Raw genomic sequence first — 24,276 nt, 5'->3', positions numbered from 1 at the left:
TTTCGAAGTTACTGGATAAGGAAGACCAATGTGTGTAAGCAACCCTTGGTTGTGGTGTTGATTCCCATGTGCTGATGTTAAGCGTTCTATTTCTGAGCAACAGAAGCTGCTATTTTTAACTAAACTGAGCATGGAGTCATCTTACCACAAAAAAAATGCAATTTCGATGGGGCATCATTTTCGTAATCTAGTCTCAATTATTATTTTACAAATAAAGGCATAAACCTACCCTTGATTTGTGTAAAGATTGACTTTAACACAAATAGGTAATATAAATATTACTTCGATTATATCCATCAAAGTTAACAATTGTTCACCAAGCTCATCAAAGTCTTGTTTAAACATGTATTTAAGAGGCATATATTGGCCTCACGGTATTTAGTGAGTTTCTTGTCATGCAAATCTATAATAGGTCTTTTAAACTTTTGTTTTTTTTCCAAACAGAATAATGTTAATGCAGGGAATAGTTAAATTTAAATGTTTCAATAACAAAACAACTATGTGATAAGCAACTGCCATATGTTTACACTTTTCTCATACATGCTTAGTGGTTAAAAAGACCTGTCATTTATACACGAGACACCGACCTCTCACATTTAGGTTTAAGCGAGGCTCGGCTGCTATAAAAGCTGAGCCAGCGTTAACTCAAATATCCATTCATGTGCATGTCTGAGAATTAGCAGCACATCTTGTATGTTCTATGGATCACAACAAGTAGTGAGACAACACAACTCAAAAACGTGTTGGAGTAAATGAGTGATTGACAAATAAAACTGGTTTAATTTAGATGGACACAAGTGCATGTTTTGGATATATGATACATGACCAGCTGTGAGGAGGTTGAATAGGAAACTGAAATGCAATTTTAAAGCTACTCCTGCCAAAAAAAGTTATAATAATAATAATAATAATAATAATAATAATAATAATAAATGGTATGAAGGTGAACGAACACTCAGTGAGAGGTGAAATAGGTTCAGCAAACATTGGACCCTCACAGCTTCTTTTCTTCTTTGGCAATTGGTGCTATAAGGAAGGTAAAGTACAGAGATGTCAACACTCTTAATCTCATATCACTGAAATGGCAACCAATCATTTAAAAAAATGGTGTATGTGTATGTCAAACAAGATATTTAAGTATACAGTGTAGGGCTGGGCAATATTGCCTAAAAATATGTTGACTTTTATTGCAATGGCCTTTAAGCAAACTTTACAATAGGGCTGAACAATTTAATTAAAAATTTAATTGCAGTTTTTACTGCTAATACCGCGATTTTTATTCGGTTCACGATTTTCTTCAAACCAAGCTTCATTGCAAAATTCACAGTCATTAGCAAACATGTCATGGAATTACACCATTCTATCAAAAATGACTTTAGTGCAAGGGTGGTTCGCGGGCCGCTTTAACGTCAACTTGATTTCACGTGGGGCGGACCATTTTAGATATAATATTTAGTGTTTTTTTTAAATAAATTGATTAAAAGAACTGGATTAAAAGCCCTGAATATTCAGTTTTTTAAAGATCTAAAACAATGATTATTTTAGCTTTTTTTTTTTAAATATATTTTTAGATTTTACAAAATGATTTTTGAACTAAAAACACAGGAAAAATGGATTAAAAATTACATTTATTGATTTAAAAGGGGGAAAATCAGCAAATTCAATATACAGCTACACTCTTCATTTTAATTTGATCCTAAAACAGAAAGTCGGCATTCATGATTTACTTTCCCGGGCCACACAAAATAATGCTGCAGGCCAGATTTGGCCCCCTGGCCGCCACTTTGACACATGTGCTTTAGTGTTTTAAGGTTTCAAGCATTGACCCTTGGTGCCATACAAAGTGTATTTAAAAATATTTTTAATCAAACTTTTTTTAAGCTTTAGCACTAATGTAAATGTTTATTGTACATCAGTACTACGTTATATTGACTAACGGCATTAAACGGAGACTGTAGGCCGAGCTGAGCAATATGGCATAACATTTTTTACTTTGGACGAATTGAATCCTCTCACAATAATGGTATGTCAATTGTGATCATTTGAGAATGATGTACTTTTTTCAGATTAATTTAAAAAATGTGAAGGGCAGAAAAGACCAGATTTATTATTTACCACCTGGGACGATAAGACATCGGTGCCGATTTTGAAACTGCGATGCCTAAAGTCTCGATTTCGATGTCTAGTCAATTAGTTTTTCAGCCCTAGTATGCAGTGACTTGATTCATATATGTCGTTGCAAAACCGAATTAATACGATACAATTCTTATTTTGAAATTCAAGATTAACTTCCATGCTTGCGGGAAGCAATGGCTAAACTAACAAAACTAAGCAACCGGCTAACCGTGTGAAACATTTACCAGTTAACATTATCATATAGTGCTACATTCATGATGTATTAAAGCGATATACATAACAAACAAGCAAAATGGTATTACTTGAAAGTGTTGAAATGTGAACAACACTTACGGCGAACCTCCAGTTTACACTCCACGGCATCTTCCCCACTGTCATTGACCGCTTTGCACATGTACACTCCTCCATCAAAGGGACAAGGCTTTCGGATCTCCAAGGTCAGAACACCGTGCTTACTGAGCATTCTATACTTGGCTTCATTTGTGATATCCATCTTGTTTTTGTACCAGGTCACCTTAGGCTAACAACAACAAAATATGTCAGTCCTGTATTTCAACCGCATTCAGCTATTTTCCTTGAGATATTTGTTTTATGTTTTTTAATTAAATTAATTAATTTATTTATATATTTAATTTATTTATATATTTAATTTAGTCATATATTTATATATTTATTAATTCATTTATATATTTATTAATTCATATATATATTTATTAATTCATTTATATATTTATGTATTTTATTTATTTGTTTATTTATTTATTTATTTATTACCTATCTATTTATGTCTAAAATGTCTTTTCCTGTATCTGCATTTTCACCCTCTTGCTACTGTAACAATTAAATTTCCCAAATACGGGATGAATAAAGTTATCCAATCCAACCCAATTTCATTAGATATTCCTGGATCGGGGGTACATTTGAGTTATAGATCGTTTATCTCCTTGACTAATCTGTGTCGAACTGGCAACCAACCTATCCGAAATGTACCAAGCCTCTGCATCATTACATTTTCAGATTGAATAGTTAATAGCTTACGTTATCAAGTCATTAAAGTAGCTTGCAAATAAGGGCAATTGTTTAGTTTGAACTGCAAAGAGTGAACAAATCAAACGTATGAGTATTTATTGTTAAATAAATGGCATGGTCAGTACTTGATACACTGGATATATCACCTCACAGAAGGGCATTGAACTCACGGACCTTGGGGATGCCGCTGACGGAGCAGCTGAGAGTAGCATTGTACCCTGCTATGACTGAGCGGTTCACTAATGGATGAGTGAACTTGGGAGCTTGTGAGAAGTCAAGATCCTTGTAGGCAGCAGGCTTCCACTCAATCCCTTCCAATGCATTGAATTGGGTTGTGCAGGTTAAAAATGGATTACTGATTACAAGCAATATATCAAATGTCCTTATTTTGTCTTTACAATCCCACCTACCAGTTTTCTGAATGTAGACACTGTCCTTCGTATAGCAGGGGTCCGGGCTGCGACCCACCAGGTTGATGGCAAATACTCGGAAGACATATTCATTTCCCATGATGAGTTCAGAAACAACACAGTTGGTTCTTCGGTAATGTTCAAAGACTGTGAACCATTCCTTCAAAAGTGTTAAATCATAAAACCAAAAAAAGAGTTAATTTTCTTGGGACTTTTCAAACATTGTGCTATTAAAATGTGAATGTGACCCCTACTGGAAAAACATGGTAGCCTCCATTATCTACCGTATCAACCCATGATGTACCCTACTTAATTTGACCTAAATCACACTCTATAACCCAATTAAGAATTGAATCTTTCTCAGTAGAGTGGTACCGTTACTTACAAATTAATTGGCTCCAGAAGTTTTGTCGTAACTTGGATTGTTCAAAAGTAGAGCAGCATTTTACATTGAATTAGCACAATTTGTTCCACAATGTTTAATACTACACATGATAAACCATATAAAAATGAAAAAAGTACGTATACCAATTTGCATGTGAAATGTGTATGCAAATGTATGATGTAGGCAAAAACAGAGCAAAAATATAAGCAAACTAGTACCCAGAGGAAACCCATGCAGGTCCGGGGAGAACATGCAAACTACACACAGGTGGAATGACCTGGACTTGAACCCAGGACCCCAGAGCTGTGATGCCGACACGGTAACCACTCGCTCCACCGGGCTGCCCTCTTTGTATTCATTCAGTCTGGTCTTTTACATATGAAGGGGTCTGATTGTTACAATAAATGAACTTAATCTATAGAAGTAAAAAAGGCTGGATGCCATGTATAGTCACACGTAGTATTTCAATGCTGGAGAGCCGAGTAAAGTACCAGTACATTTTTCCATGTCTGAAAGCCATGATTCCGGGTAATGTACTGGTATATTATAACTAAGTCGAGGGTCAAATGTGTGGCCCGTGTGCTGAAAGTGGCCCGCTAGGTGGTCCGATCCGGCCCGCAGGGTTGTACTGCCTGACGGGAACTTTGTAGCTCATTCTTACTGTGCGTCCAGAATGAAATGCTTTTATTTTTTCTACAAGGGTGCCACAAAACTAGAAGTTTGTGATTTGTGTGATAAAGTACGTACACTTTTCGCAATTTCCTATATGCAATAACATTCGTTCATTCACCCCCTGCCTTCAATAGCAGCCAATGAGTTGCCCCAAAGACAACAGGAAGTAGCCTGGAAATGCCCAAAAATCTATACATGAAATTTCTATTCAAGCCCCATCACAGTCAGGAGGAATAATGTGGGCCATGGGGGAAAGGACCCCTGCAATGAGTCTGTTTTCATTCTCTATTAGCGAGGGGGAAGGAAGGCTAACATTATTCTATGTCCAGTCAGATGACAGACTGGAACTTACAAGGTCTTAACTAGTGTTTCCACGTCATTTTTAGTTATGTCGTCTGGCTCAATCTCACTCATTACTAACCATGGTTTTTTTGTCAGCCTTCTGTATACAATAACCAGTAATTTCAGAGTTTCCATCGTCTCTCGGGGGCTTCCAGTCAAGGGCGACATTGAAGCCCCAGACATCAGGAGCCTTCAGGGCCTCAGGGGGTGCCGGGACATCTACAATAAAATGCATTGAAAATGTTTGAAAAAAAGAGAAGAAAAAAATCCCACTGTGATGTACACTGCTGCTAACTATTTGTTTGAAGCATTTGTCAATGTTCAATTTTATAGAAGGTAACAGTAAGTAATGTTATGCAAAAGGAACACACTTTGGATATGATATCAGTAATGATGGTAAGTGTTCCCTTGGCAAAATAGTCAAACACTGCTAAACCAACAAAGCTAATGGAGAACAAAAAAAATTGAACAGCAGTCTTATAAACAAATTATATTGTGGTCCTGCTCACCAACAATCTGCAGCGTGACTTTGGCTTTGTCTTCCACGTTCTCAATCTCTACTTGGAGATCATACTGCCCTGAGTGTTTCCTTTCCGACTTGCGGATGAATAGAATTGTATCTGTGTCGCTATTTCTCACGCTGACAAACGATGAGTCAAGTGGTTGCCCATCTTTGCTCCAAGTAACTTTAGGCCTGGGTTTTCCCTGAGTGACGAATAAAAAAACAACCATTGCAAGTGCACCATAATCATATTGGATGGAGTAGTCACACTGCTTTTACTTTAATCTATTTAGCAGAAAGTACTTTCTACCAGAATCCAACCTACTACACCTGGAATGGAATCATAAGGTTGACAGTATCTCCAACTTTCTTAATTAGAGTCTGACGGAGGTTCCGTGGAAGCCAAATTTTAGGTCGTTCTAATTTTAAAGAAAAGTGACACAAATCATTGTTGGAACATAAATATATTGTCATTTTCCACTCCTCACTCACGCATGATTTCTCTGATAGTGACGGGTTGAACCAGGGTTGCTGCTGCACTCGGGCCTGCCATGTTGTATGCACGCACACGAAACTGCAGCTTGTCTCCTGTGGTGAGCTCTCGGATCGTCATTGACGTTCTCTCGGACAGACCCTGAATGGCTGGTACCCACTCATCAGCTATGTTCAGGTAACACACAAAGTACATACAATATTTTAACTTTCTCAAAATAGATACTATGTTGCTGTTTTTATTACTAATGGAAAACCTAATATTTTGCCTGGAAAAAAAATGAATCAAAATTGAAAACATGTTTGCTCTAGGACTTACTGCCTTCCTTGCAGTATTCAACCCCATAACCCTCCAGGTCAGCTGAGCCAATTCTTTCAGGCGCTCGCCACTTGATTGTGATGGAAGTGTCACTGATGTCATCCACGCACAGTCCGATGGGCTCACTTGTTGGGGCTGAAAGAGGCAAACAGGCCAACTTAAAGGGCTCAGTTAAATCATTACAGTGATCTTATTAGTGGAAATTGATGACTTGAGAGTTGAACCTAATAAGTAGGCTACTACCAGCAAGCAGTGCTTTCAAAAGCTGTATGAGCCCCTTAACAATTAGTGATAGGGATAGGGAACCAATGGCTTTCGAGTCATACATGGCTCTTTTGATGGTTGGTCTTTTGTGTATGCATATTCTCATTGATACTCATTGATGTTGTTAAACGAATTCTGAGACTTTTTGTACTTTGGGTGTTGAAATTAGAAATAAAGCACACATTTTCATGTAATTTGACATTTAAATTCTGAGTATGGCTCTCAAGGAATAACATTTAAAAATACATACCCGTAAACCTCGGCCAATTCCACTATTAATGATTGCAATCCCCCTTATTAAGCGATAATAAACCGCGCAAATGCAACAGGGCACATATTTACTCACATATGGCGCACTTAAACTTTTTTGTGGACTAAATTCAAGATTCTGTAGATGTCGCTGTATGACGCTGACAGCTTGACTTTCTGGGTACATTGCTTGCTGACGGTGAAAATGCGGACGTGTGAAAGCAGAATGCGGGAGCGCATATCGTGCTTAAAGCATGACAATATTAGCAGTTGACGATTATGTTTTTGTCTTTGCAATTTCAATAGCATTCTTATAGAACTTGTTCAATTTCTAAATTTTTGTTACAAATACACTCAATGTCCTCCTTAAAAACCAAAATATTTTTCATTCAACAAAAAACAATGTTCTTCTCGTGACCCATATGTCATATGTGGCATATTGTGGATCGGTCGGTGATGAATGTAACGAAAACAGCCATCGCCCAATCAGCAGCTTTCTATTTTTTAAAGGTTACTCCCATGAAAAAGGGTTCAAATGGAACTTTCCAGGGTGCATATGTGAAATAGGTAACAGTCCGTCGGACGTACCAGGATATACGGCTAAACAAAAAAGTGCATCGGACTGTCTGTATGTCTGACTCACCAACAGGAACAAAAGGTTGTGAGGCTGGACTGTGGCGAGACATGCCGATTCCGTTGACAGCATAGATACGCATTTCATATTCCACTCCTTCAATCATCCTTTTCGCCTCATACGTTGTTTCGGTGTACGGGTCAAAGTTTAACCTCATCCATCGGTAACTCTTCTTTTTCTTTCGCTCCAACACATATCCTGTGTAAAACAAAAACAAAAAACATATTGATTCGATTGATGATCAATCTTGTGATTTTTTTGTAGCAGGTTTGTCAGAAGTAGTGGAAAACTAGGGAATTTCATTTTTCTTTCCATACCAACAATCGGTTGGCCTCCATCAAAGAGTGGGGGATCCCATTGCACAACACAGGAGTCTTCCCCCACGCTAAGGATTCTGGGAGCTTGGGGAGGATCAGGAACATCTGATGGTAATTAAAAATGTGTACGTCAAAAAGATAACAGGCAAGTATCCAATCACAGTTTGCTTGTGGTTGTACGAAATGTGTGATTGGACTACATTGGAGTTTATTATCAGTCTTGCTGTTGAACAATACCGGTACTTCCTCATATACTTACCAACAACTTTCACATTGATATCTGCTGTGTCCTCCCCAGCCGGATTACGGACCACAACGGAATAAATCCCTTCATCCTGTCTCTCGGCCCCTTCTATGGTAAAAATACAATGGCCTTTGGTGGTTTCTACGTGGACTCTACCATCTCCCTCTGTGATGACCTGCAAAAATGAAAAGATCTGGATCATTATTGTACTTTTGGGACAGATAGAGATTTAATGCACATCTGTGGGAGTCCAATCTTTCTGAATCATTATTTATCAGGAGTGACTTGCAATTCATTGCAGAGGGATTTGGTCAGTGGTTCTTAACCTTGTTGGAGCTACCGAACCCCACCAGGTTCATATGCGCCTTCACCGAACCCCACCAGTTTCATATGCGCATTCACCGAACCCTCCTTTGGTGTAAAATAAAATGACTTTTTTCAAATTCAAGATATATAGTACAGAGGCTCCACCGAACCCCTGAGACCGACTCACCGAACCCCTAGGGTTCGATCGAACCCAGGTTAAGAACCACTGGATTTGGTCATTTAGTAGATGAGCACATATGTTCTGGGAGAGAAAATGGCCTGTATTAAGGGGGTAGTTTCTGACGCTGGTCTGAGAAAGAAACGAGAATTGGGTAGAAATAGAATCTTTCAGTCAAATATAATCAGTCTGAGAGTAAAACTCACTGGAGTTGAGTACGTTACGCACAGGTGGCAATATGATATTAGGTCAGTACATTCAAGTAAAGACCTGAACAGCATCCCTACGGTATACTTACAGAAAGGACAGCAAGCCAAGGAAAAGTCAGCTATAGTGAAACTGGCTAATAGTACTTACACAGAGAACATAAAATCTATTTGTGGACTGGTTGGATAGATGTTATCAGTAAATGTATCAAACTCAAACCTGATGATCCAGATGCCATAGCTCCAACATAGTTCTGAGCCTGGCTCTTAAACTTTGGAAAAAAAACATGCACACTTACCCCACTGCTCATGTTCCAAGAAGCAGTTGACCCTCCTTTCTCTTCTATATCAGGCTTAAGAGAACTAGCCTACGCATGAGTAAAGCAAAACAGTGAAAACCAGCGAGAGTAGAGAATCTCTTCACAGCACTCACCTTTTAAATGAATATTTTTTATTTAATGGTCTTGCCCAGTTTACAGCAAATGAGAGATTTTTGTTTGTGGTTTAAAATAATAGCTGTTTAATGGGGTTTAGGTCTAGGCTCTCTTAATATCATCACCAAGCAGACTAAACCACCATTTTTGTGGTCTACAGTCAGACAAATCAATGAATACAAATCTCCAAAATGTGATGAGTTGAGGAACACATTGGGATGCCGAGTCGAAGTTACAAGTTCTTAGCGACAAGTGATAAATGAGGCGAGAATTTTTTTGTGAAGTGTAAGTCAATCAAATGATAATTTGTGTGTATTTACCTTTCCACCTTTAGTCCAAACAACAGTGGGAGCCGGGTCTCCAGTTATTGGGACATCCAGGCGTAATTTATTGCCGGCCACCACCACGATAGTAGACTCAGCTGTGTGGCCCCTACAGTCCAGGTGAATCTTAGGAGGATCTTTTTTTTGTTAAATTAAAGAACACATGCACAGACCATGAGACAGTAAGTAAGTGCAAGGAATGGACAATACTGTAGAATGTAAGCCAAAGAAAAATATGACCCAAAAATACATTAGTGTCAACTTTGACATCTAATCTATGACATGGATGGCCAAGTCCGGTTTTCGAGAGCTCCTATACAGTCTGTTTTCCATGTCTCCCTCCACCAACACATCTGAATCAAATAATCGGGATCAGTATGAAGCTTCTGGACAGCTTTCTGATGAGTTGATCATTTGATTCAGGTGTGGTAGAGGAGGGTGATATGGGAAACAGACTGGATTGGGGCTCTCGTGGACCGGACTTGGCCATTCCTGATCTATGATAGACACTTATCTGGGTTAATATAAAAAAGAGGTAATAGAGAGGACTATGAAAGGATTGTGAAAGTGTGTTTGGTGACATTTTTTCTAATTGAGCGTTTCTGTTTTATTTTAGCAATTCATTTGGGAGAACATATTTGAAATAAAGACTAGCCTCATATCCCTGATACAGTATAATGGTTGCATGTAAATATATATGACAATATTTAATATATGACAAAATTTGTTAAAAGGTATTCATTATCGAATTGGGCTTTGCTGATAATGGCGAGTGGCATATTTTCATAAAAAATGGTTCTCATAATTTTGTATTATATGTAATATTTACTATATTTGAGTAGCGCCTCTATAAAATAACACATACAGTACAGGTCTTTAGCTTGTGATTCTCAGCCTAATGTTTGCTATAGACACTGAAAGCTTCTTGATATACCTTGACGTGGCACAAAGTCAATCTTCACCTCTGTAAAAAAAAAAGGACAAAGTTAGTAAGAGCATAATGGCAGAGGAGATAAAACTACGACATGTTGTGAAAGTAAAAATACCCATGAAATTTAGTTTTGCAGATAAGTTGAAAGCATAGCCATCGGGTTCAAATGTGTAGTCTGCCTCATCCTCAGGTTTGACATTGTCAATGGTCAGTTTATGGATCCTGAAAGGGTCAAACGTTGAACTTTCCTGTCAATATATTTTAGAACAATATAGTTGACCTCACCTGCCAATGTGTGAAATATTAATTCTGGCATCCGGTTTGACTTCTACTCCATTCTTAAACCAGGTACCCCTCACATTCTCATCCGAAACCTCACACTTGAACACTGCCTGATCTTTTGCCTTGACTGAGAGATCAGCAATGCTCTGATAGACCTCCAACTCTTTCTCTGCAGTCAACACAATACACTGACTTTAAAAAGTGATGGAACAGTGAGGCCAAATGTTTTCATTGTTATCTATATCTATAAACCACTTAATGGCCAAAGTTTAAAAAATAAATTTGTTTTAAAAAAACTAGTAGACCAACTTTAAATGACAACAACGGAAGCGTAGAAGTGAATGTCACGCATGTTAACAAAATGACATTAGAAAATGCCAATTACACTGTGGCAATACAAATAAAACAAAAAGGTTGGGATAATTAGACTTAATGATGCTAACAAAGTTGATCGACAAGCAAAACAAACATGAACTTTACCATAATGTTCGAAAGGGTAACGTTTTGAGAAAAAAAGGATTTGCTAATATGCTCTAACTCTATTAGTAATGTAATGTAATGCAAATAACTAAAGAACGAATATGTTTGTGTGCACACAGACTTTGTGTGTATCTTGGGAACAAGAGGAAGAGAAACAAATTATATAAGATTATATAATTTGTGGTATTCTAAAAAAAAAGATCAACCATTCACTGTGGTTTAGTTACTTCTAGCTTCCAGTTAATGGAGCTATGATGAACAATTATTTAATTTTCTGAGTAAACATTAAGACCTGATCAAAATGGTGAAATATTTTAATTTGATCAATTCTTAGAAAAGAACATTTATTTACCAAGACCTCTGTCTGAATCTTATATTATTCTTTCAAAAAGAATAATATGCCCTGCAATTGTCTGCTCAACAATTAAGGGTCTAGGCTAGGGTGTAATTAGCTGGGGTATTAGAATATTATAGAATATATTCAAGAATATTAGATGTCATAGAATAGCAAAATAACATTTTTCTGTCACTAGTTACTGATTTTAAGGTTCTTCATATGTTGGAAAATACTAGTGGGTCGAGAGCAATATTAAAAAACTTCAGAATACCTTGAAGAGTTGATGGCCTAGATAAGATTTTGTAGATTAATTTAAGGACTTTTAAAGACATGTAACGTGAGACGAAACAAAACCACAATTCTTCTGCAGGCGATTCATTATTTTAAACCTAGAACTTTGCGTGCAGACAGCAATGTGGAAAAAAACAAACTAAAAACACTCACCCTGCACCATGAGCTCAGCAACAGATTCTCCACCATTTGTTTTGACCTTATAATGACCACAGTCTTCTTTGGCAGCCTCATTAATGATCAAAACGTGCTTGCAGCCATCTTTCTTGAAACGATACTTGAAGGATTCATCTCTAGTTAGCTCTACACCGTCCTTTTCCCTGCACAAGTATAGTATGCAACACCTCAGGATTCATAAAAATTCTTTTCAGAGGTGGATGGAGCATTCTGAGATCATCTCACGTAAAACCACTGTTATTATTTAAATGAATGTTATCATTAGTTCCTACTCTTTTTACCATAAAAAACATGATGAAAGGATTTCTAACTAATCTTTTTGTCAGCTGTAATTGTACCTTTTTAATGGTGATTTTTGGATTGTGGCATTTCAAGTTATTTATTGTTATTCATTGAAGTTACTCATCGTTATTCATCAAATACATACATTTTAGTTCGAAAACATGTAAATTATTAAGAATTTAAACAAGTAAAAATTTCAAAATAATTCATTAAATAATTTTGATTAAATTCAGAATTATTTTTGTTCAAATCTTTAAAAATTCCTCTATTGACATTTCATATATTCTCCTTACCTTCCACATTTCAAAACACACATGGTGAATTAATTGACGAATATAGGAGGACCTTTTGGGACATCTTTCTTTATGTTTTTGGCGTATTCTAAAGAGTGTATTTTTCCTGTATAGTTAGATTGTTTAACACACAATCTCGGCCAATGGCTCCCGTTATGATTGGAATTCTCCTTATTAAGCTATAATAAACCATACAAACACAATGCAGCACATATTTACTCATATAGGTCGCAGTTAAAAGTCTAAATATGCACTAAATTCAAGATTCTGTTGATGTCACTGTATGTCGCTGACAGCTTGACTGTCTGGGTACATTGCTTGCTGGCGCGCAGTGAAAAAGCGGAAGTGACTGACGCGGATGCGCAGATCATGCTCAAAGCATGACAAAATTAGCAACCGACAATTACGTTTTTGTCTGATACCAGTGATCGAGACGATCCAGATAGAACCGAAATGGGGAAGACGAGATAGGTTTTTACAAAAAACATACTTTTTGTAAAACATTTTTTCCCGTACAAAAGTTGTTATATGGCGTACACAATTTGAAATGATCGAAAAAACGTATAAAGTACGGAAAAAACGTATACGTTTTTGGATTCTTGCTGTGTAGTCAATGGTTGGCAGGCCTAAAAATGAGTACTATTTTAATGTTCTACATACACATAAATCAATAGATTGTACATGTTTACCCAATGCAGACAAAGAAGCAAATCTAACCATTTGACGTTAGCACCCTCCTCAGACACCTCACACTCCAACTCCACACGTTCCCCCTTCATGACCATTTGATCCTCCAGGTTCTTCATAATCACAACAGGAGGCTCTAAAGCAAAAGGGTCAAAATGACAGAAATGGTGTGATCATGTATATATTGCCTATTTGACTACGAATCAAATCTACCTTTGACAAAAAGCTCTGTCGTGCACTTCTCCTCTCCCACCACACAGCAGTAAGCTGCATCGTCAGCCAGAGAGCAATGGTTGATGGTAAGGTAGCGCATGTTTCCCACACTCTCAAAAATGTACCTGTAGAAGTCACAAGTAATTCTCATGCTTTCTCATATAGTAATCTTTCATAAGCAATAAATTGGTTAATTTCATCTGGGACACTTACTTGCTGGAGATGGAGGAGAATGGCCGTCATGGAGGGGGAATTATAAAATTGTCATTTCCCAAAACTGATTGCAGAAAAAAACACGATAATGCATAGATAATTATTAAAAAAGCTCCAACCTTCCAGTTAGTTGCATTTCTTGTCCATTCTTCAGCCATTTGACATCAACATCTGGATTAGCTACCTCCACTGCTAATTTTATTTTATGGCCTTTTGTCACCTGATAGGCAGGATCAAGCTTTTTGAGGAAAGCTGCAAACAGACACACCTCATTTTCTTACACCAGAAAATATATAGTTCAGTTATGCGTTAACTGTGCACCAACCTGCACTTTTCTTCTCCTCCTTCTTCATCTTCTTCAGTCTTTTGAGCATGCCCCTCAGATCAGTGATGCCATGCTGAAACGCAATCTTCTCATATTCTGAGGCAGGAGCATGGCTGAGAATATCCCAGACATCCACATCGGGCTCTGTACTGATCTGAACGGCCCTGAAACATCGAAGGCAGGTATATTACAGTTTCAATACGTATTGCCGGTACACATGAACAGCTTTTCCAGAAGGCGTCACGCAAAATAAGTGTCGAGAATAGGGGTGACAAAACAAAAGAATCCTAAATACAGCCTACATTTTGTTGCATTTCTCAGGTTTAATACTAGATGGAGCTAGTCACTTTAACAGTGCCTCTCCATTAGTTACGATCACTGTAGGAAACAGTATGTATATTTATTCACTGATTTTGCATTCCACTTATTCTTACGGGGGCACTGGAGCCTATCCCAGCCAACTATGGGCAGTAGCGTGTGCGGTTGATTGGTCGCCGGTCTTTTGGTCGCCGGTCTTTTGGTCGCCGTCTTTTGGTTGCTGGTCTTTTGGTCGTGGCCTTTTTGTCGATCCAACCGCGACAACGGGCGACCAAAAGACCGGCGACCAAAAGACCGGCAACAAAACAAGGTAAAACAACACGGTCTACGCATCAATAAAAGCCAACAATGACCATGAGCAGTTTCACTGAGCCGACGTGAGCGTGTATAAGAGTTTGTATGTACACTCGTTGTCCCTTTAAGAAGCTACGTCAGTCAGGGTCTTAACAAATTCTCCAACAAAAAACAAAAAAAGTCAGGGAAATTTGGAGCTTTTCTTTAGCCTAATAATTACTAGAGCATTAAGTGTGACTAAATAGTAATTTGCAGTTTGTATTTAGAGAATTTGAGCAATGATTTAGATGGTAATTATCAAGAACCTTCCGGGCGACCAAAAGACCGGTGACCAAAAGATCGGTGACCAAAAGACCGGCGACCAATCGACCGTGTACCGGGCAGTAGATGGGGGAATTTGTTGCCAGCCAATTTCAGTGCACAAGGACAAACAGCCATTTGCTTGCACACTTATACCTATAGACAATTTAGAGTGTTCAATCTCACAAATTTGTAGGTTTAATAAAATGCAATTAGGTAACAAAAAAGGGTTTTTATTTTCGAAAAGTGCATATAATGCCATTATTTTTCGTTTCCTTTTTAGTTGCTGCCATGAATTGGACTTGGGAGTATTGTGGAAACGTTTATCAAAACAAATAAATGTGTTAATGCAACACGAGTGTTCCGTTTGCATTTCGATCTAGACATGATCCCGTACCAGCTCGAAACATGATCTTGTTACTTAATTTGTCATGAAATTGCAGCCATTCCACATGAAATGAAGCGCCGTTATAGATGACTTTCGTGGACACCTTCAACAGTGTGTGGACAATAATGGATCTCATTTGACTGATTTAATTATTAAAACATAATGAAACAGAATGGCATCACGTACTTATATAATAAAATAATATAAAAACATGGACACACACTTTTTCCATTAAGAAAATCCTTACCGATTGGAGGATTTTAAGAAACTGCTGCTCGTTCAAAGGTAGAAGTAAAAACAGCAAAACAAACCAGAAAGATTAGAAAAGCACATTACAGCATCCTAAATGGACTTTAATAAGCATTTTAGATCAAATTAAGCACTGTATTTTCCGGACTACAAGTCGCAATTAATTTCAAAGTTTTTTGGGGCCTGCGACTAAAACTCAAGTGCAACTAATATCTGTTTTTTTTAAATCCCTGACCACTAACAGCTTGTTATAATGTTTACTTGAGGCTATACATGTCTGAAAAACTGTTATCTTAACAGAAGCCTATTTAGCCAGTTGTTCTACATTTTACTATTATTACTTTTACATAGTATGTTTGTTCTTGGTTGCTGATAAAATAAAAAAATAAAAAGTCCTTTCAAAAATGTGACTTATACTCCTGTTACTTATATATTGTTTTTCCTCTCCACTGTATATTCTTTGCCTGGTGCGACTTATAGTCCAAAAAATACAATAATGTCATTCTAATATTGCATGCACTTTTTAAGAAAAAAAATATAAACCAAATATGAAGGTTAGTATTCATGATTATTCAATGTATTGCATGTGCATGTTTAATTCTGAATATTAAGGATTCATCCAGAGAATAAAACTGTTTTATGTAACTTCCAAGTCATTAACAGTGGAACATAGATGTTGTGAATATTATTCATTAATTATGTCATGCATCTGATACAGTAAATTATTTTAAATCAGCATTTGTTAAATTAGAATAAAATCAATTGAAAGACAAATTCACAATTGTCTGTGCATGTGGTTTCATTTTAGTAAAGTAAATGTATGCCGTTGCTTACTCTCTGGAGATGTAAAATGATCCAAAATGAAAAGAGAGAATAGATTTTTTTGAAGCAAGAAAAAGCAAATAGGAAATTGTTCACATTTATATTTGCAAAGCTTACCTCTTCTTTAATAATGTGCTGAAGTCCAGCTCTCCTGAGTCTTCTTTACCTTCTGTGCTACTGCAGAGACATCAGTTATAGGAAAACACAACTCAACATTCAAACACAGTATCTGAGATACAGTAAGTCCAGTAAGTACTCTTGATGGACATAAAAACGTAAATTAAAAAAGAAAAAATGATGAGATTGTAGTAGAATTGCAGAATCATTTTAAGTTTTGGATTTCTCTTATTACCGTATTTTCCGCACTATAAGACGTACAGGACTATAAGAAACACCTATATTGAACAAATCTTAAATTTGTTTCATATATCAAGCACACCCAGATTATAAAATGCAGTACTAGTAGTGGGGGTGGTAGTGGTTGTGGTAGTGGGGGTAGTATTAGTAGAGGATTGTGTTATACATCCACTAGATGGAGCTGTAGTAGTAGTAGTAGTAGTTGCAAGGGAGTTGTGTTATACATCCACTAGTTGGAGCTGTAGGAGTAATAGTAGTAGTGGCTTGGGGTTGTATCAGTACAAATTGCACTTGAGTATGTCGCACTTTGGGATTGCAATTTTTTATTTGGACAGAATCCAAGAACCAACACACATTCAAGAAGCAATCATAAAATGGAGAACAACTGGCCAAATAGGCATTTGTTAACTTAGCAGTTTTTCCAGACAAATATAGCCTGAAAAACAAAGCATAACAGGCTGTCGATGGTAAGACAGAAAAAAATAACAAATAAGTTGCACTGAACATTAAGTCACAGGCCCAGCCAAACTCATCTTCTCTCATCTTATTTTCTGAACCGATTTATCATCATTAGGGTCACGGGGGGTGCTGGAGCCTATCTCAGCTGACTCGCAGGGCACAAGGAGACGGACAACCATGCACACTCACACTCAGACCTAGTGGCAATTTAGAGTGTCCAATCAGCCTACCATGCATGTATTTGGAATGTGGGAGGAAACTGGAGTACCCAGAGAAAACCCACGCAGGCCCGGGGAAAACATGCAAACTCCACACAGGTGGACCGACCTGGATTTGAACCCAGGTCTCCCACTGTGAGGCCGACGCACTAACCACTCACCCACCGGGCCGCCTTCTATACATTGATTAACCAATATTGATCCATATAAAAGGCACATTGGATTATAATGCACATTGCCAGCTTGTCAGATAATTTAAATTACTTATAGTGCGGAAAATACGATAGTTAAAGTTACATTTGCAGACTTTTTCCAAACTAGAAAGAAAGTTGTGATCACTTTAAAATGCTTTAGATTTAACAATTCCATGTCTCATCATATTGAACAAAATAATTAAATCCCATTCCCAAATGGCATTCTTCTCATGTTGGACAGAAAGCAAACATTTAATCTAAATGTTTGTTTTAGCCAAGAGATGCGTCAGTAGCCATCTTACCAACACCACACACCGGCACTTAAAAAAAAAAAGAGCATGAACAAGATGAGAAGAACAGCATTGGTGAGCATTTCTGTGATCTCCTTGCGACTCGGGGGTTAGTGTGTGGCTTGTGCGAGGAAGTTACAACACTCCATAACTGTGCTTCCTCAGTGTGGTGACCCAGTGGAGGAACCTGGATACTGAAAAGCCCCTGTGTCTTAGCACATCCAGCACTTTCAGTCAGGCCAAAACTCCTGTTAAAGCTCACTCAGTGGATTGCTGTTTGTGCAGCTGTCACTGCTGTTTTGAATGAGACCCAGAAGCAGATCAGAAAGTGCTTGTCATAATTTATCCTAACCTGTCATTAACATGGTGTTCAAAATAAATTCTCATATAAATTATTTGCTAAATGAAAATGAAAAGGAATCCCGTTTGTTTCATAGCATAACTTTGACCTCAGAGCTTCTAGTATTGCGTATAACAATATATATATATATATATATATATATATATATATATATATATATATATATATATATATATATATATATATATATAATATACATTTATTTATTTACTTATTTATTACCAATTTATTTATGCCTAAAATGTATTTTTCTGTCTGTATTCTCACCCTCTTGCTACTGTGACAGTGAAATTTCCTGAATACGGGATGAATAAAGTTATCTAATCTAGTCTAATATTCTCTCTGACTTTCTCTCTCTCTCTGTCCCTCTCTTTTCACATGTGAATGCAAAAGTGATTAGGTATATATTTTACAATATCGCATTAGCACAGGAATATTTTGGGCTGGTTGCCCTTTACTCGTTCACTGCCGTTGACAGTTTCAACTGAGAAGGCGGGTATTGAATTTTTCACTGCCAGTCATATCGATAGACGTCTCATTAACAATTGAAGGAGGGAGGATTTTAAGTTGGCCATCAAATTTTTCTAAAGAGTTTGAATATCCCTGATCTACAGACTGGCTCGCGTTCCTTAAATTATTGTACTATTGGTACTGATTTTAAAACGAGTTCTCCCGTTGATGCCGTCCAACATTTTTTATCTTCTAGCAAGCCAAATTCAACCGAACAAAGTCATCTGAAGACATTTGCTACATTGACAGATTCAATTAATTCATCAATCTCATTATTTTGTTTTTGTCATGGTTTTTTTCCCCCTGATATTATACTAGCTCAGTTGTTGGCACTCTGTATAGAAATTACAGTTTTTTTTAAATTCCAAGGTGACGTTATCAAGAGATGCTGTCGAGTATGTTCCCAATGAAGGCCGAGGCACCAAATGGTGTAGTTTTAAAATACAACTCCACATCATGAGACGTGTGAGTTGAAGCACAATGTTGTACTTGCTAGTTACTGTAAGATTTATTGAATTTGAGCTTTACACCTCTATCACGTTCTGCCTTCTGCTTCTCTTCAAAACTTTACAGTTTTGACGGTGAAGAAAGTGACCAAAGTTGAAGGACTTCAATCTTGGTTCTTGTTTCTTCTGGAACACACTAGAAGTTCCACTTCAATGCGTGGAATTTTAAACCTTTACTACCTTGGTGATGCGCCACTTCTCTTCACATCGGGATCGCTCCTAATAGGTTAGCATTTCCACAATTATTTGTCATTTAGTAGAAAGTTTAGATTGTACAGTTTATCCTTTTGTGTTAAGTCTTGAGACTTAACAGTACTAATCAGTTTGCCATCTGGCATAGTAGTATGATATAAAGATATTGAGTGATTATGCAAAATATATAGTATGGGGATGGAAAGCCAACGCTTGCCATATCTTTACAGAAGATATTAAATCACTCCAATCACAGAAAGATCGATCAGTGCTTAATATTATTCACAAGGTTTGTCAATGTTTGTCTCCTACTGGATATGATGACATATACTGGAATAAATTTGAGGATTTTTGCATCAGTTAATATGTCATTTAGTTTGTCAGTCATTTAAAAAAAAACTATAATGTGAGTACTTGCAACACACTGAGAGGGAAGGCTTTTCAAGCCCAATATTCAAGTGAAGTGTCCTATTGAGCGTAAAAAATGTTGGTTTTGTCAAATAAAAACATTTGTGTTCGAGCAGCCGAAATAGAAAAACTTATTTTTTGCGCACATTAAGACAAACAGCAAATGTAAGAAAGGAAAAAAGTAAGATAACTTACGTGCGTCGAAAAGCTGTTCTTATATCAAAGCCTTCATTAGAAGTACAAGCCTCTTGAGTATGTATGCATAAGGATAAAAACAAAAACAAAAAATGTTACACAAAAACATTTTGATTTAACATGTAAGTTATTTAAGGTAAAAAAAAAACATTAAACATTTAAAAAAGAAAGTTAACAATTACACTTACCGTGTACAATGAGCTCAAAATTACAGCTGTCCAACTTGTCTTTGGATAAAACTTCACATCTATATGCTCCAGAAAAATTAGCTTTGGCTTCCGAGACGTGCATCTCAAATGTGTAAACCTGTTTGATAGTCAATCCGGAAAATTGATTACCATTCTTTAGTTTTTTTCTGGATGAATTACAAAAAAACATAATAGGATTCACATTTGCAAAATGGCGAAATCTGAATTAAAAATGGCAGATATATACTGTGTACAGGTCTAAATGGATTCTGACTGAAACATGATGGAACCCAGGAACAAATTAAACAGCATGAAGTAATCTACTTTAGTGTTGCGGTCGTATAACTCCTTTAGCTGGAGGTGTTTTCCTGACTTGCTGGCGAGGTCCATCCATTTTCCTTTAAACCATTTTATAGTTGGTTTCTTCAGCAGTGATTCTGCATTAACTTTGGCCACAAATGTGATGTTTCCACCTGAATGGGAGAATAGAAAATATACATATCGATGGGTATTCGGTACATTTTAAAATCCTAACATCAATTTTGTAGTTTTAGCCATCTACTGTATTTTCACGACTATAAGGCGCACCGCATTATAAGGCGCACCTTCATTGAATGAGACATTTTAATTTTTTTCCATATGTAAAGCACACTGGATTAATTCAATTCAATTCAATTTATTGGCAAGAAAAAGCACAAGGCTAAGGGCCCTGTCTATTTTGGAGAAAATTTAAGACTTTTAAGTGCGCCTTATAGTCGTGAAAATACGGCAATTTTCTGTTTTTTGAATATAAATTGGATGCTAAATTAATATATAATATATGAATGTTTATATATACTGTGAGTAGCTCACCAACAGTGACCTCTCCACTTTTGGGTTTCTCGGTGAAGAGGCCGGTGAGATCCTGTCTGGTGTCTGGATGCTGAACATCTGCTCAATTCAGCAGTGAATACACATCATTTTATGAATGTATTGACAAATAACTAGATGATACTGGTTGTGCTGGCTGACCCTCTGATTGAAGGGCATCATGTGTTGGGGGAGTGGCCTTGTCTTGTGTGGGTCCAGTCGCAGGTATTGAATTAGGCTGCCCTTGTGTTGCACTTGACTCTTCTGGCATTATAACTGGAGTCTCAGCTGGGGTTTCTGTTTGTGTTACCATTGTGACAATGCACGTCAGACATACAACGAATTACAGGCTCCTTAATTTGGTGTAAGGCACCCAATAAAGGTTTTAGAAATAAAAGGCACAAATTGTAAATACAAATTTTATGTTATGAGCAACTGCATTTATTTTTTTGAATGTATTACAGCAAAACAACATATTTTCAAAAATCTGTTTTCCCCAAGTAAAGGCATATTTGTTGTTAATGTGCTCACCCTGTTTGAAACTGAAAGTATTCTTCATGAATTTCTTTTTTCAGCCACATTAAGAAACTTGTATCATTGTCTTTGTTTTGATGGCTTTCATGCACTATCAGCCACCTCTCAAGCCTATCGTGAGACCCAATGAAGAGTTACTTGCTCACTGTGAAAAATTGTACTGGTTGAAGGTCAAGGTCTCGGCACACTCAGGAAGACAACTGTTGTTTTCATTTGAACTGATCCAAGCAATCCTTAAGCATTGCTCATGAATTTATTGAAAGGGGGAATTATGATTTACATATATATATATATATATATATATATATATATATATATATATATATATATATATATATATATATATATATATATATATATATATATATTCCAGAAAGTGGCTTTCTCATGAAAAAATGTTTCAGAAAAACTTAAGATATCTTAGTATGTTAATACATTTTGGAATCTTTGTCTAAATTGAATCAAATGCCAAAAGACATTGAATTCAAGGGAAAGATGTAAGTGAAGATAGCTCACAATTGGGAGGTCTCACCCTCTATTGGTTTACAGGCCAAATAGAGTCTTTATGGAGGAAGAGCTTTTAAAAAAAGTTTTTTGTCATATGTGGGATCATGACACTTATACAATACAATTCAAAAGATTTTTTTAATGTACAGACATTTGTCTCCATGCAATATAGAAACTGTACTGTTTTTGCCTAGGATGCACAAACTGTTAGTCAACTTACACCAAAGTCTCTTACCTTTCTTTGGTAGGACTTTCAGCTCAAACTTGACCTTTGAACCCCCAGTAATCACGGCGTAGGTATTAGCATCTTCCTGGCTAACACATTTTATTTTGAGAGAGTGCCTGTTTCCATTGGCTGTGATGTCATATTTGTCGTTGTTGGCAAGGTCTTTTGTGTTGCACTGCCATTTAACTTTAGCATCAGACTTCTCAGTTTCTGCTTCAAAGACCACCAGGGACCCCTCTTCGACTTCCTGTGCCTTTGGCTTTTTCGCAAAGGGTGAATCTGAAACAAGGAAAATGAGAAAACTACATATTGAACCTTAAAATTGTTTGACTATAGAGAACCTACATAATAGCATATTATAAGATGACTCAGTTTATATTTTTTTGTGGGATCATTGCTGTTGTTAGTATGCAAATTACTCTTCCTTTGTAAGTAAACAAGATCTAAGTTACGAAATCCCCCAAAACTTAAGTACATTTCCCGTATTCGTTATTTTATTTAAAAATTGTCGTAATAGCATTGAGTCCTGCTTGACAATCCCACAACGCATTGCAGGCCACCCATTGGCCGTCTCCCAACAACAACTCTCCATGTTTTTTTTTGTTTGTTTGTTTTTTTGAGTGTGGTTGAAGAAGCGGAGTGTGTTATCCATCCATGACTGATATTGCAAGTTCTATTAAATGCCAAGTTGCTTTGAATTCATAATTTGAATTTGTTTAGATGTGTGTTATCGGCATGTGTTCGCGTGCTTTGTCTGTTGCCAAACATTAGATTCCTCCTAACACATACTCCCGCACGAAAACAAATAGAACATATTTTTGCATGTTTATTTTAATTCATTAATAAACAATTTTCTTATCATTTTCTTTATTTTTTGTCTTTCTTTTATCTTTCAGACAAAATTGGGACATTGATAATTTTTAATGGGTTTTGTACAAGAGGTCAGGAACCTATGGCTCCTTGATGGGTGTATATATGGCTCTCCACCGAGCAGTAAGCTAAAAGGTGGAACCTGCTGGTGAGTCTCAACCGCACCAATAAGAGCCTCGTGTTGGCACATCACACTACCTCAAGCTTACATCGTACATAGACCAATGGGAGCCTCACGCTTTCACATCCCAGTGGCACCGACATTAACCCTACCGCCGCTACATCGACCGATAAGAGCCTTGCATTGGCACATCACAGTGGCGCTTCTGCATCGCCCCCTGGGGGTCTCAAGTTGGCACATTTCAGTGGGGCCGCTACATCGACCAATGGGAGCCTCGTGTTGGCACATCACAGTGTTCGCGACATTACCTCGAATGCGCTCTGTTGACCAATGGGGCTTCGCGTTGGCACATCTCAGTTTAAATGGTGCTTTAGCGTTGCTTTAGTCATAATTTTTCTTTTCGTTCCCATACTTTCATTGATACTCATTGTTTAGTAACATTATAATGTTATTAAAATAATGTAGATACTTATTGTACTTTAAGTGTTGAAATAACAAAAATATGTATGCATTTATTTTTACTTTTAAATTCTGGGTACATTTACAAATATGAACCGTTCATAGCTCTCTGGATTAAAAAAAACTTTAAGTTGTTGTTTTTAATTTTATTGAATTATTTATCTATTTTTGGAGAATCGTGGAATGAAATAGATAATTTACAAATAATTATGGGGAAAAAATAGGAAACAAGTTCTGCAACCAATTAATTTCATAAGTAAGGGTACAACTGTATTTGCAGACAAGGTGAATGGTTCAGTTATTTTTTACAGTGCGTGTTTGCACATTAGCTAGTGGCAGCTTCAATGAGTGGGTTAAATATAGGATGAAGTGGACAAATGAATGAGTGGCAGGCTTCAGTTGCACCAGAGGAACAGGTATCGCAGCGATGGGATTATCTTGAGTCTATTTTTGCAGCTTTGGAGTCATTGAAATACTTGTGGACCCTTCGTGTTACTGAAGCTGGGAG

General features: G+C 37.0%; 1 protein-coding gene across 1 annotated transcript; it reads right to left on the bottom strand.

The window, feature by feature from the left end:
• Positions 1–753: 753 nt before the first annotated feature.
• mybpc3 (myosin binding protein C3) lies at positions 754–23,661 on the bottom strand. The gene is made up of 31 exons (XM_077586453.1): positions 23,618–23,661; positions 22,328–22,620; positions 21,055–21,132; positions 20,527–20,675; positions 20,203–20,320; positions 20,015–20,066; positions 16,442–16,501; positions 15,501–15,527; positions 13,954–14,117; positions 13,748–13,880; positions 13,629–13,631; positions 13,416–13,540; positions 13,233–13,338; positions 11,917–12,083; positions 10,659–10,824; positions 10,489–10,595; positions 10,377–10,406; positions 9,440–9,579; positions 8,985–9,053; positions 8,011–8,170; positions 7,752–7,856; positions 7,444–7,632; positions 6,288–6,422; positions 5,969–6,136; positions 5,807–5,895; positions 5,484–5,679; positions 5,054–5,193; positions 3,576–3,735; positions 3,340–3,476; positions 2,470–2,656; positions 754–1,026 (listed from the first exon to the last, which is right to left on the bottom strand). The coding sequence occupies exons 1-31, from the start codon at positions 23,659–23,661 to the stop codon at positions 995–997; spliced, it is 3,729 nt and encodes a 1,242-aa protein (XP_077442579.1). The 3' UTR covers positions 754–994.
• Between the last annotated feature and the right edge of the window lie 615 nt (positions 23,662–24,276).

This window comes from Stigmatopora argus, chromosome 2 (genome assembly GCF_051989625.1).
Source record: "Stigmatopora argus isolate UIUO_Sarg chromosome 2, RoL_Sarg_1.0, whole genome shotgun sequence".
Lineage (NCBI taxonomy): Eukaryota > Metazoa > Chordata > Actinopteri > Syngnathiformes > Syngnathidae > Stigmatopora > Stigmatopora argus.
This window is presented reverse-complemented; position numbering and strand designations above follow the sequence as displayed.

What these genes read in the sequence shown, in the direction of transcription:
- mybpc3 (XM_077586453.1), bottom strand. Translation starts at nt 23,661, where the DNA reads ATGTGCCAACGCGAAGCCCCATTGGTCAACAGAGCGCATTCGAG. An exon ending in AAGTGGAGAGGTCACTGTTG is followed by an intron (nt 20,676 to 21,054) that starts GTGAGCTACTCA and finishes TCTCCCATTCAG; the next exon opens with GTGGAAACATCACATTTGTG. An exon ending in CTTGGAACATGAGCAGTGGG is followed by an intron (nt 8,171 to 8,984) that starts GTAAGTGTGCAT and finishes TCATTTTTGCAG; the next exon opens with GTCATCACAGAGGGAGATGG.